This window comes from Eschscholzia californica, unplaced genomic scaffold (genome assembly GCF_041429995.1).
Source record: "Eschscholzia californica isolate CP2 unplaced genomic scaffold, dmEscCali1.0.p SCAF_6, whole genome shotgun sequence".
Taxonomy (NCBI): Eukaryota; Viridiplantae; Streptophyta; class Magnoliopsida; order Ranunculales; family Papaveraceae; genus Eschscholzia; species Eschscholzia californica.
In genome coordinates this window covers 37,610,767-37,623,759 of record NW_028238483.1, presented here as the reverse complement: position 1 = coordinate 37,623,759, position 12,993 = coordinate 37,610,767, and the positions used below count along the sequence as shown (strand labels likewise).

Genomic DNA, 12,993 nt, shown 5'->3' with positions numbered 1-12,993 from the left:
TTTGGAGGCTGCTTCCATTTGGGACAATTACTGAAACCCCCACCTTTTCATAATACCTATTACTGAAACACCCATCTTTTCATAATACATATTACTGAAACACCCATCTTTTATTTATAATTATTGAAACCCCCACTTTTTTGGTGATTTCCGTCAGATTAAACGGAGTGGTGCCGTTAGTAATGTGGAGTGATCGAAATGCCCATTGGTTAAACAAGCCCAGCCTTTGTGAAACCAAAAAACTGGGCGAGTTCGAGCAAAAACGTGGGGCGCAAATAACCAACTATATCTTCTCCATCCCAGCCCCAAACAAATCCAGCTTTTGCTAGTTGTTCAAACCGAGTTTGAAACTCGAAAAGGGTGGGGGGGTTTCAGAGGTTTGAATCTTGGTGGATAATCAAGTTAGGGTTACTCAAGTTTGAATCTCGAAGGTGCTCTCTCTATCATCTCCATCCCAGCAAAAAACGAGCAGCAATACCAATTATTCAAACCGAAGTTTGAATCTCGAAGGTGCTCTCTCCATCTCTCTTGTAATCAACAGGTGCTCTCTCTCCCTTGAAATCCATTCAAACTACTCAAACCTCCTGAAATTGATGTGTATTATGAGCTAGGGTAAGGTAATTAGTTTGAAATTGATGAGAAATTGAAATTAGGGTTTAATTTTTTTGAACTAGGGTTTAGTTAGGGTTATCAAACTTGATGTGAACACAAACCAACTGAAATTAGGGTTTATGCAAAATTCACATAAAGTTTGTGAAATTGAAATTAGGGTTTTTTGGTGGGAAATTTGTTGGTATCCGTGTACCGTTTTTCGGTGGGATCTTGTAATATATCTTTGCCTCGTTACTGTGAATTAGATAGATAGCTTTACGCACACGTAATACCGAACATATGTCGCTTGTTTAATTGAGCTTGAAAAACTTATCGATGTTGCTTGGTATAAGGTGAAAATGTTACTGCGGCCATCATTTTGTACGTGTTACTATTAGATATATACCCAATAATCTTTTCCGAGGACAAGACTTTTGAGTTTGGGATTTTTTAGGGATGACTTATTGCCTGTAGATCTCTATGTCTAGTCATCTGGTTATTACATTTCATACGAGTGTTATTGAACATAGACTAAGAAAGCCTTCTTACTGATAAATAAAAAATGAAAATGGAGGTTCTAGTTACCAACCAAGAGTTAGATGGTTGTAGATGGCAACTATACTGTATTACTCGTATATTCGTGCCATTTTATCCACACATTGTAGCTACTTTATCACATCATACCTTTACAAAGTAATGAGTCAAATGGAACCAACCAGTTTGGCATCTGCAGGAAAAACGAAGCACTTTATTTTGGAGGTTATGAATCTTCATCTTTGTTTTTCGTTCTTCCCGTTTCGTTCATACTTTTCTATTTAAACAGCGAAAACCAACTATTTCTTCCTTCCTGTTCAATGTAATGGAAACTTCATCTTTGTATGCTAAATTACTGTCTGACCTATTATAGTGATTAGTTGTCATGTTCAAGTTCTTCTAGCAGTTGTCTTCTAAACCCTATTAAAGCTACACACATATTGGAGTAACTAAGTCAAGATGTGATATGCTCTTATATTGGTGTCAAACCGGCTTGCTGGGCCGGTGTAAACTAGGCTCATGGGCCAGAGCAATCGGCAATCAGGCTCCTAAGAACATTTTGTAGTCTTAGTAAGAGGAGGAAAGGTTAATGGTTTTTGAAGCTTTTTGAACAAGGGCAATGGCTACCTCTAATTCACTAATCCTAGCTAGGGTTGGACCAAGTCTCTCTCTCTCTCTCTCTCAAGTGATTGACAGGCATGTGTGTATCCTTAATGTTATTACTTTTTTATTTAGGATATAGTTTAGATGCAAGAAACTTTATATATATTTAGTATATGATATTATTGTGGGGTTGATAGAATATGGACTAATTGAATATTTGTACTCATTCTACGTAATTTCGAAATATAGATGATGTGTGACCTCTTTTCACCTAATTAGTCTTATTTTATATAGTAATCAATATTATTTTTACCTTATTCCTTTGGTAGTGTAGTAGTTGAATTGCCATTTTCAAACATATACAACAATAGGGTGAAGTCGTAAGTAACAAGTTCATGTATTAATGAAATCACTAAGACAACGACAAACTAGTAAATGATCAAATTTTGTAGCAACTTGATATTCGAGTTATCAGATGTCTATGCATCAACCAATCAACAACGTTTTTACAATACAAACTTATTTTCGAGTGGTCAAATGTGTCACAAGTCACCCGTTACCAACCCTAGATCTCTAGAAAACAGAACTACTTGATTTCGAGCGATCATATGTCTTTGAATCAACCAATTACCCGATCATAAAATTGAGGAGATTATATAGACAATAATTTTTTGTGATTGTTAGTGTGCCTCGAGATCTTGACTTATAAGAGAAAAGATTAACCCCCTTCTAAGTCGAGAGGTGGTCAAACTTGGGTTTAATAATAAAACTTGTTGATGGAAGGGGTGAAGTTTGTAGGATGGTTTCAAACTTGGGTTTAAATAGAAAAAAATTGCATAAAAAGGAGCAAAAACGGTCAAAAGGTGGTCAAAAGGTGATTTAGTAAGTGTATTATAAAAAGGTGGGGATTTAGTAAGAGGGCAAGCATGTTTAGAAAAGGTGGGGGTTTCAGTAAGTGTATTATGAAAAGGTGGGGGTTTTAGTAAGTGTATTATGAAAAGGTGGGGGTTTTAGTAAGAGGGCAAGAAAGTAATATTGAAAAATGAAAAGTTAAATCTGACGGAAATTCCAAAAAGGTGGGGGTTTCAGTAATTATAAATAAAAGGTGGGGGTTTCAGTAATGTGTATTATGAAAAGGTGGGGTTTCAGTAATTGCCCCCTTCCATTTCCTCTTTTCTCCATCTCTGCCTCTTAATTCTTAAGAATTCTAGTTGGCTAGTGTAGAAGGGTGTTATCTACTTGTCTTCTTCATCATATTTGGGTGTTAATGTGTTATCTACTTATCTTCTTCAAATCCATGGACTGACTTATCTAGATCTGTAAGGTACTAAGGTTTATTACTTTCCAAAAAAAAAAGTTTTTTTTTCCAAAAAAAAAAAAAAAAAAGTTTATTACTTTGAATCTATGATAGTCTGATTTGGTCTGATCTCCTTTTCAAATCCATGGACGGACTTATCTAGATCTATAATTATATCCATCTATCGAATCTTATTATAGTTTCGAAAGCTTAATTTTTGGTGGTTTTCGAGCTTTGTCGGATCATATAGGAACATTAGGTTTGTGGGTAAAGCATATTTCTAGGGTTTCGTTTTTAGGTTGGAATATGTGAGCAGCAACATGGGTTCTGGTAATCTTGTGTTGTCTTCCCCTTCTCTAATCTCGTCTGAACATGTTATTACTTTGATTAATCTTATTCATATTAATCTGAAATATTTTTCTTAAATATTATTTCTTAGATCTGATTTGTAAATATTCTTAAAAAAAATACTTAGATATGTTTAGGTTATTTTAGATATGGTACATGTCACTTTAGATCTAATATTATAGATATGATCTATACTTTTTTTTAATGAATGTTGTAAAAGTTTTCCTAAAATTAGGATTTTATCTTAGGGTATTTTAGATTTGACATTTTTTTAAGATATGATTATTGTTAGTCTCTTATGTTATGATATTTCTTTATGTTGGTTGCAGATTTGCTTTCGAGTCTTGAGTCGAGATCTTCTTTAACAGTTCAGCAACCAGTCTATTGGCTTTCTTGAAATGTAATGTTCTTAATTCTCTCTTACAAATTTTTTATGCATGATTTGTAGTAATTTTTATACTTGATGTCTGTCATATGTTTTGTATGATCTGTAGTCTGTCATTTTTATACATGGTTGATAGATGATCTCTAGTATGTTAGGATTTTTAAACATGTACATTATTTATAGATGGTTTATAGTCATTTTATACATGATGTTTGTCATATGTTTAGATGATCTGAAGTTTATATAAAATAACTTTTTTCTAGCTCTGATGGTCTCTTAAAAGAAACCCAAATATACATGGGTGTAGAACCAGGGTCCGGAAAATGAATGATCATCGTGAAGGTTGATTTAGGGTTTGCAACATGAAATCTTCATGAAGGTGTACCCTTGGATCAGCAACATGTAATGATCTTCATGTAGGTGGACCCTTGGATTAACAACATGAAATTTTTGTAGACCAAATGATGGTTAAAAGGCTAGAAAAATTGAGAGAAATTGTTGTTGTCTCTCATTTTGTGTATTTTATAATGTTTAACTTGTGAATCAAACTGATATTGGATCGGTTTATGGATTCATGTCATTTGTTGTAGTATCTTCAATGGATTCAGCAGCTGCATCAGCTCCTATTCCATGTACTGATCCTGTTTCAATAGAACCGGGACTTGGTTTTGATTCTACAACAAATGCAAACCAGAGTGTGTCTGCTTCTGCTCCTGCTAATACCATTGCAGCAGATGTAGATGAATCAAAACCCAAAAAGAGCAACTCTTTATCTATCTTGTTTTTGTTGTTGACATCTTGAAGACTTCGATTTTTTTGTATTTTTTGTAACTATTCTATAAGATGTACACTTCACTGATAGCAGGCTGCAACCTCACTGAGTGAGTTGTTTATATTCTGATGGTGTGATCAGATGTACTTTGATCGGGTATGATAGGGAATTGAGTTTCTCCTATACTTTCAGGTGGGTCAAATACTTGAATGTGATGTCAATCTTCGGATTAGAAACACTTCAATTATTATGGCTTATCTATTTTGAGTTCGGATTATCCCATCATTACAATCTGATCTTTCCAAGTGATGATCTAAATACTTATACTTTTTCTTTGTTATTTTTTGTTAATTATGTGTTGAGAACAGAAGCTCATTTATAATAGTTTTTTTGCTGAATTTGTAATATCTTGATCTTCTCCCTTAATTTTTTTGTAATTTAAATAAAAAATGTTGTTTTAATATCTGGGCACGGGCAGTACCCGTCCGTACCCGCCCGTTACCTGTTATGCCCGTCAAAATAAACGGGCACGGACGGGCTTTGGCGAACAGAGAGAAACATTATACCCGCCCATGCGGCCCGTCTGCCCTATTGGTCACTACTGCCACTTGCCCGTACCTGCCCGGCCCGATCATTTTCCTGCCCGTGGGCTGCCCGTCCGGCCCGATTCCCACCCCTAGTCCCAATCGGGTTTTGGGTGTTTAGTCCTTCGACAATAAATTATTTCTTCCGCAGTCCTTCCGCACAAATGAGAGGGAAATAAAAATCTGGACGTTGATATTTTTAACGCTCCAGATTATAACGTGCGAAAGATAAGAGGTAATCTTTGCTCCCTTGTAGTCTTGTTTTTCGGTATGTTTTTCATTTGCATCTCAAGCGAATGCTTAAGAAACCCTAGAAATGTCAAAAACTGTACTCAAACCTAGGGCGTACTTTGTTATGGGTTGTTAAACCATTGCGGTTGTTATATTATTGTGTCCGACTTCTGAATGAGTTGTATAATTGATGGTGAAATTTGTTAAGTTTATGGGAGGGCAACTCAAAACCATTTGGCGATGAGTGAAGAGGACCCAAATATTGTATTCTTAGTTCTGGGAGTACCCTTTGTCCATGTGGGCCTATTGTCACAATATCACGTGGAGTTTGCAGAAGGTCGAACAGTGGACAATAATTTAGGGAGTTCGATTTTCAAAACCAGTTAATCAAAAACTCAAATTTGCCACCACGCGATTCGTGATGCAGATCATCTCTCTTTTTGTTTAGTTTTCTTCACATCGATATGTCTTGTCAACCGTGTAGCTTGGTTCTTGCTTCCTCCTTATGTTTCTTACCCTACTAGAGATTACTACCTGCCTAATTTGTAGTCTTTTGGCAGAGGGGATACTCTCGATCCATTTGGTAGGTCCCTAGTCCTGGGTTTCAAGGCGATACACTATTTTACAATCAAGTTAAGGTTTTCCTACTGTGATGAGTAAATTTGTCCCCATTTTGAAATAAGGTTTCTTTCGTATTTGTTTACAAATTACTAATATTTAGTGCCACATCTTCTGAATTTTGATTGCTCTCTCAAATTTCAGGGTCTAAATGCATATTTAATCACCTTCAGCTTGGTCATTTTTATTGGGAAATACCGAAGACTCAACTACTACAGATTGTAGGGAACTCGCGTTACCATCTCATCTCCTCTACCTAATATACCCCTCATTGAGTTTTTAAAGTTGAAACAATGGAGATGATTGTATGACTAGTCCCAACAATGAATCTAATAAGATGGCCGAAGAGCAATTTCTTCACCCCAACTCAACTATGTCAGCTCATCCGGGCTCAAAAGAACCCACTAACAGCTTTCCAAATCTTCAAGGAAGCTCCATCCAGATACCCCAATTACAAGCATAATAGCGTTGTGTATTCCACCATCATAAACATCCTTGGTAATTCTTCTCTCCTTCCTCAGATGACAGATATCATCCACCAGATGAGACTAGACTCTTGTGAGTGCAAAGATTCCACCTTCAACAGTGCAATTAAGACCTACATCAAGGCTGGCAAGCTAGACGATGCTGTCTCCCTCTTCAAAAACCTCCCTCACTTCAACTGCGTTAATTGGACAGAATCATTCCTTACACTTATGCAGGTACTAGTTAAAGAACCCAAATTTGATGAGGATATTTACCGTCTATACATGGATTACTCACATGGGTGGGAGGTCAAAACTAGAATCCGCCCGTTGAACATTCTCATCGATGCTCTCTGTCGAAGAAATCGCTCTGATCTTGCTCTCCAGATTTTTCAAGAGATGAATGATCAATGTTGCTATCCAGACAAGGATACTTACCGTGTACTTATGAAAGGCCTATGCGATGATGGGATGCTCAACGAGGCCACCCATTTACTCTACTCTATGTTTTGGAGAATCTCTCAGAAAGGCAGTGGTGATGATATCGTTATCTATAGAACACTTTTAGATGCTTTATGTGATTATGGGCATGTCGAAGAAGCTTTAGAAATTCTTAAGAAGGTTTTGAGAAAGGGATTGAGGGCTCCAAAGCGGTGCCTTCAAGGACTCGACTTTGATAGTGGAAGCGTCGTAGATATTAAGGGTTCCATTAGTCAAGCTCTGATGAGGGGCGGAGTTCCTAGTTTTGCTAGCTATAGTGCTATGGCGAATGATCTTTATTCAGAAGGAAATATTTCCCATGCTAATAAGGTGCTCGAAGAAATGACAGAAAGAGGATATAGGCCGTCAGTTTCGACATACGAAGGAAAGATTAGAGAACTATGCAAGGATGGGAAAGCAGATGCAGCAACACAAGTTATTGAATTCGAGATGGTGGAGGCTAATTGCGTTCCTACTACCCGAACGTATAATATTCTGTTGAAAGGCCTTTGTCATGAAAGGAAATCAACGAAAGCTTTGTCGTACTTGGACAAAATGGCCAAACAGGTGGGTTGTGTTGCTGACAAGGAAACTTACACTATTTTGGTGGACGGATTATGTATAGAAGGTCGGTTTCTTGAAGCAAGTAAACTTTTCGAGAAAATGTTGGATAAAAAATTTTGGCCTGAAAATAATACCATCTTTAACAAGCTAATTATTGGGCTTTGCCATGTGGGTAGGAGATATGAAGCTTTGGTTTGGTTGGAAGAGATGATTAGTCAAGGTAAGGTGCCAGAGGATTCCGTCTGGAACTCATTAGTGTTGTATTCTGATGCAGCTGTAGCTAAAGATTTTGTAGAGACGACTCTAGATCAGCTTACTAATTCCAAATGAATCTTGGGGAGAAGAAGAACGTGCTGAGAACGGGTTGACGTCTCGTCGCTGATGTTTGAGGGCTTTTCGAATTAGATTTTGTTATATGATTTTTTTGCAACCATAGTCTCTTTTGATGCTAATTGAAGTATTATGTATCTAAATGAACTTGTATGCATAATTTAATATTAGAAGAAACTCTTAACAAATCGATTTAATCGAAAAAAAAACAACTCATGGAACTAGATTTATCTTAGAATCGAATTAGTCAAATTCTTAGTTGGCTCGATCTTTTTTAAAACAAAAAAAATATATATATATAGACGCATGGTTATCCTAGATATTGAATAGTACACACTTTTTGAACTAGATACCTATATCCTATTTTCACTTTGTAAACTGAAAACCTCCTTGCCTAGCTATTTCTGCACCTTCTGATCGACCTGAACAACAAATACGGATCCCCTCCACCCCCGCTTATTTTTAGACTAGCTGGATTGCTAGAATTGAAAGACCCCTTGGCTTGGTCCAAACCGTGCTCTGATACCACCGATTCAATCTATCTTGATGGGATTTTTGCTTCTGTTGAGTGGTATAGAAGGGATTCCTCTAGTAGGTAGCGACAAGACTAGTAGTATCGACAAGAGGCTACATCGATCTTGCTTATTCAAGAGGATCACATGTTTTGCAGGAAATTGGTTAAGGGTAAACAATATTTAATCATAAGATAGTACATAACTCAAATGATTATTGCGGTAGGAAGAAATTAAAAATCAATGGGGTGATTACTCCCACTAAACATTAAAAAAACATCATCATTAAAGCTTATGAACAAACCCTAACCCTGATCAGAGATGCACAAACGATCATGCTCTAATGACTGTGTTCCTATTCTAAAAATTCGGAAGTCGCATCTCCAATATTTGGTAACACATAAGTTCGTTAATGGTGCGTTTGGATGACAGAATTATGAATCTGCGTATTTTGAGTCCTTCAGATTCATGATTCCACGGATTCATGAATCCAAGTAATATTATTTGATTTGTTTGGGCGTTTGGCAACTAATAAGAATCCTATGATTTATTATTATTTGAGTATTTTTAAATACATTTTTTTACAAAATATTGAAGAAACATTGTTCTCGAAACTTGTTTTTTCAAATATCATTTCACTCGAGAACCATCTGTTTTCTTCATAATTTTTTTTAGTGAACCGTTTTTCTAAATTTTTTGTAAACTGATTTTTTTTCTCTAAAATAATTTTCCTCGAAAACCCTTTTTCCCGAAAAAAAAACTTTTTGCCCGAGATGATTTTTTTTTGAAAACCACTTTTGTCGGTAACCGAGATTTCATGAAACATTTTTTTCACAAAAATCGTTTTTTTTTTTTCCGAAAACCGTTTTATCCTTGAAAAAAACAATTCGGGAGAAATGGTCTTCATGAAGTAAAAAAGTTTTCAGGAAATTTCAGTTATCTAAAAAAACGATTTTTCGGTAAAACCGGGTTTGGAGAAGAAAAAATATGTTTTCGGGAAAAAAATCGGATTTCAAGAAAAAAAAGTTATTTAGGGAAGAATCGATTTTCGGAAAAAATGATATTTGAGAAAAAAAATATAATTTTAAAATAACTATTTTGTAGAAGAAAATATTTTTTTTGTTGATTTTAATTTTGATATCTAGGTTTATTAATCTAAAATCCTAGCAAATCCTAAAGGTTAGGGTAGGATTTTAGTCCAATAAAAATTTTGGAATTATGAATCTTTAGGATTCAAGAGTCTTAAGATTCTTGGTAGCCAAATAAATCAAAGATTCTTACAAAATTCCTCTTTTAATAGAAATCTTACTTAGAAATCCTGCAACTAAACACACCGTAAAGTAATTTTTTATGGTAGTTAATTTTATTTTAATTTATAATAGATATTGTATTCCTCTAATCTGGTAAAAAGAAAACAGAATCAAGATTTTTGTGGTATTTCATTTGCTTTACTTTATCAAAATTTAAATAATTGTTGTGCAAAAGAAATTTGATTATTTTTATTTTATCACAATCTTTTGAGTAAAGGAACTCTCTATATTGTCAATGAAAATTTTCTCAATATATGCAGGGGTACCCACATTTATAGTATCCAAAGATTCTAACAATACTAATCAGGTTTAGGGCCATTAATGGACTCAATCTTAAAATATTCATCATTTATGTTTTAATATTGTCGGTGATCAAACAATTTAATCATCCATAACTCAATAGATTTAGGGCCATTAATGTACCCAATCTTAAAACATTTTATCAATCAAAACGATCTAGCTCAAAATCCGGACTCCACCATTTCTCATTAACTCCATTTCATTACCAGCTTGCTGTCCGCCGTATATGACGCTTTAAATTACCATTTTACGATAATAATTACGTCATCCACACCTCTTTTACCGGCACGTGTACTTCTTCGTCGGTAGATACAATCTCAACCGGTCATGAAATTTGACAAACGTGTCTAAATTCCACTTCTCGAAACTCAAGTAACCCATATATCTCCTTCACTTTAAACATCAACTTTCTCTCTCTAACCACAACCACACTTTCTCTTTCTCTCTCTATCAACTCATAAACTATTTCACCCACCGTTTTCTCCGGCAAAGTTCGCCGGAGATTATTATTTTGTAATGCTTCCGAAATCTAATTCATTGTTACTTGAATTAGACTCTCCCCATGTTATCAAAAACCCTAAAACCCCAGATTATTCTGATCGAAAAAACACTCTGATTTCAATTCGAAATTTTATTTCAACTCATCCTAGAGTATGGGTTCTTCTCTGTTTTCTCTCTCTACAAATAATTCTTTTGTTTGGGGTTCGTTCTCTTCCTGTTTCTTTCTCTTTCCGCCATCTCCCACCTTCTAACAGTCCCCCAATCACCCAATCCAGTATTGATCAAACCAATATCACAAAACATGAAATTGAAGAAAAAAATGTTTGTGATTTGGGTAGGGTTTATGTTTATGAACTTCCAGAAATGTTCAATAAAGAATTAGTTGAAAAATGTGGTGAATTGAATCCATGGCATTCTCGATGTGAAGCACTTTCAAATAGTGGGTTAGGTCAGAAAGCTGAAGCAATGACCGGAGTTGTACCGGAAAATCTGACACGAGCTTGGTATTGGACAGATCAATTTGCTTCTGAAATCATCTTTCATAATCGGATTCTAGGGCATCAATGTCGAACCCTAGATCCTGAATCTGCTTCAGCTTTTTATCTTCCTTTTTATGCTGGTCTTGCTGTTGGTAAATATCTATGGTCGGATAATTACAATTCATCTCATCGAGATTACCACTCTAAGATGTTATTAGAGTGGGTTACTAATCAAGTTTATTGGAAAAGATCTAACGGTTGGGATCATTTCATCATGCTTGGTAGAATCACTTGGGATTTTCGACGGTCAAAAATTAATGATTGGGGTTCAAGTTTTATTTATATGCCTCAGATGAAAAACATCACACGGCTCTTAATTGAACGGAACCCATGGGATTATTTCGATATCGGTGTACCGTATCCTACTGGGTTCCACCCAACGACCGATTCCGATTTAACTCAGTGGCAAGATTTTGTCCGTACTCGTAACCGCACGATTCTATTTTCGTTTGCTGGTGGTACACGTGGCGCATTCAAGAATGATTTCAGAGGTGTACTCTTGGAACAGTGTAATACCGATTCAGACTCGTGCCGAGTTGTTGACTGTAGTGTGACTCGGTGTTCTAACGGTAGCACAGCGATTCTTGAAACGTTCTTGAGTTCCGATTTTTGTTTACAACCAAGAGGTGATAGTTTTACTAGACGGTCCACATTTGATTGTATGATAGCCGGTTCAATTCCAGTTTTTTTCTGGCACCGAACCGCTTATTATCAATACGAGTGGTTTTTACCGGGTGAACCAAAGAGTTATTCTGTTTTCATAGACCGGAAAGATGTTATTAATGGGACATCTATCAAAGGGGTACTCGAAAAGTTTAGTAGAGAAGAAGTTAGAAGGATGAGAGAGAAAGTGATTGATTATATACCCAAATTTGTGTATGCAGAACCACAAGGAGGGTTAGAGACTATAAAAGATGCTTTTGATATAGCAATTGATGGGGTTTTGAGGAGGTTTAAAACCCATAAAAAGATGAAGGAGAAAGATGGAATTTTTAGAAAATTAAAATGAGAATAGAGACAAGAAAGGTAAGCCGAAGTAAGGGAATATCCTTTAAATTCTGCAGTGCTAGTAAGTTGATCATACGACAAATATTATACAAGGTATCGGTTAAAATCATTTCAAGCCCAATGAGATTTCTACAAATATTATAGATCAAGTAAATTAGTCTAGATGCAGGAAATTGATTCGTATCACCACAATTATAGACAACTTAAGTTAGTGTGGAAAGAACTTAAATAAGGGAAGAGAGAAGTATCGAAAGAAAAGTTTAATGTGTAAAATCTATATCGATTATTTATTTATTTATTTATTTTTCATTTCTGGAGAGGTTGGTGAATTTACTTTTTTTTTTTTAATTTATAAAAGGAATGGAGGGATTGTATATAAAAATATAATTGAATTGAGTATTTTATGGAGGACTTTTATTTTGAAGTGTCTTGAAAGGTAGGTTAAGTTGTTTTGTGGTATTTCAACAAAAAAAGGTTGTTTTGTGGTGGGAAATAATTGGGTTTAAGCATTCGATTCTCTCAATACCTTTTTAGCCTAAGTTTGGTATATTTTAGGGGCTTGTTTGGTGTATGGAATATGCAACACTTTGATGATTTTTTTTATTTTTTTTTTTTGATGAAGGAACACTTTGATGATTGGTGATGGAAGTGGTAGGGTTAGATTCTCTGAAGTGGATTTTAGTTTTCCCTTCTCTTTCCAAGAAAGAATCTAATATTCTGCTGATGGTACCTGAGAAAAAGTTTTTTATTTGTCTCTTCTAACAGTTAGTATTAATGTACATTTTGCTATGTCGATTTACTATTGCACAAATTGTGGATGTTTATAAATACTGTGATGGTCTAGAAATTTTAATTTTGGTGAAAAGAATTTGACAATTACATCATTTTGGGTAAACTTTAAACCACTTCGAGTTATTTATGTTCTTATAGCGCTTCAATTGCTCAAACGATTATACAGTGACAAATAAGTAATAATGGAGGTTCTAGGAATTGGAACTTTGATTTTCCCTTCCCCAGATGTC

General features: G+C 35.3%; 2 protein-coding genes across 11 annotated transcripts; both read left to right on the top strand.

Annotated features, from left to right (window-relative positions):
• The first annotated feature begins 311 nt into the window (after positions 1-311).
• EMB3101 (Tetratricopeptide repeat (TPR)-like superfamily protein) lies at positions 312-8,036 on the top strand. Of its 10 annotated transcripts, none has more exons than XM_086646625.1 (4): positions 317-541; positions 3,703-3,773; positions 5,906-6,001; positions 6,108-8,036. In XM_086646625.1, exon 4 carries the CDS (start codon positions 6,287-6,289, stop codon positions 7,799-7,801), a length of 1,515 nt encoding a protein of 504 aa, XP_086502751.1. In that variant the 5' UTR covers positions 317-541; positions 3,703-3,773; positions 5,906-6,001; positions 6,108-6,286; the 3' UTR covers positions 7,802-8,036. The 10 variants fall into 10 exon arrangements, 9 of the variants coding, with proteins under 9 accessions (XP_086502749.1, XP_086502751.1, XP_086502754.1 ...); XM_086646628.1 differs by having other exon boundaries at positions 318-541; positions 5,906-5,977; XM_086646631.1 differs by lacking the exon at positions 317-541 and adding an exon at positions 2,853-3,052 and having other exon boundaries at positions 5,906-5,977.
• Positions 8,037-9,951: 1,915 nt separating this feature from the next.
• On the top strand, positions 9,952-12,392 carry LOC147534439 (xyloglucan galactosyltransferase XLT2-like). Its single transcript, XM_086650607.1, has one exon. The coding sequence runs from the start codon at positions 10,440-10,442 to the stop codon at positions 11,970-11,972; it is 1,533 nt and encodes a 510-aa protein (XP_086506733.1). The 5' UTR covers positions 9,952-10,439; the 3' UTR covers positions 11,973-12,392.
• Positions 12,393-12,993: the final 601 nt, after the last annotated feature.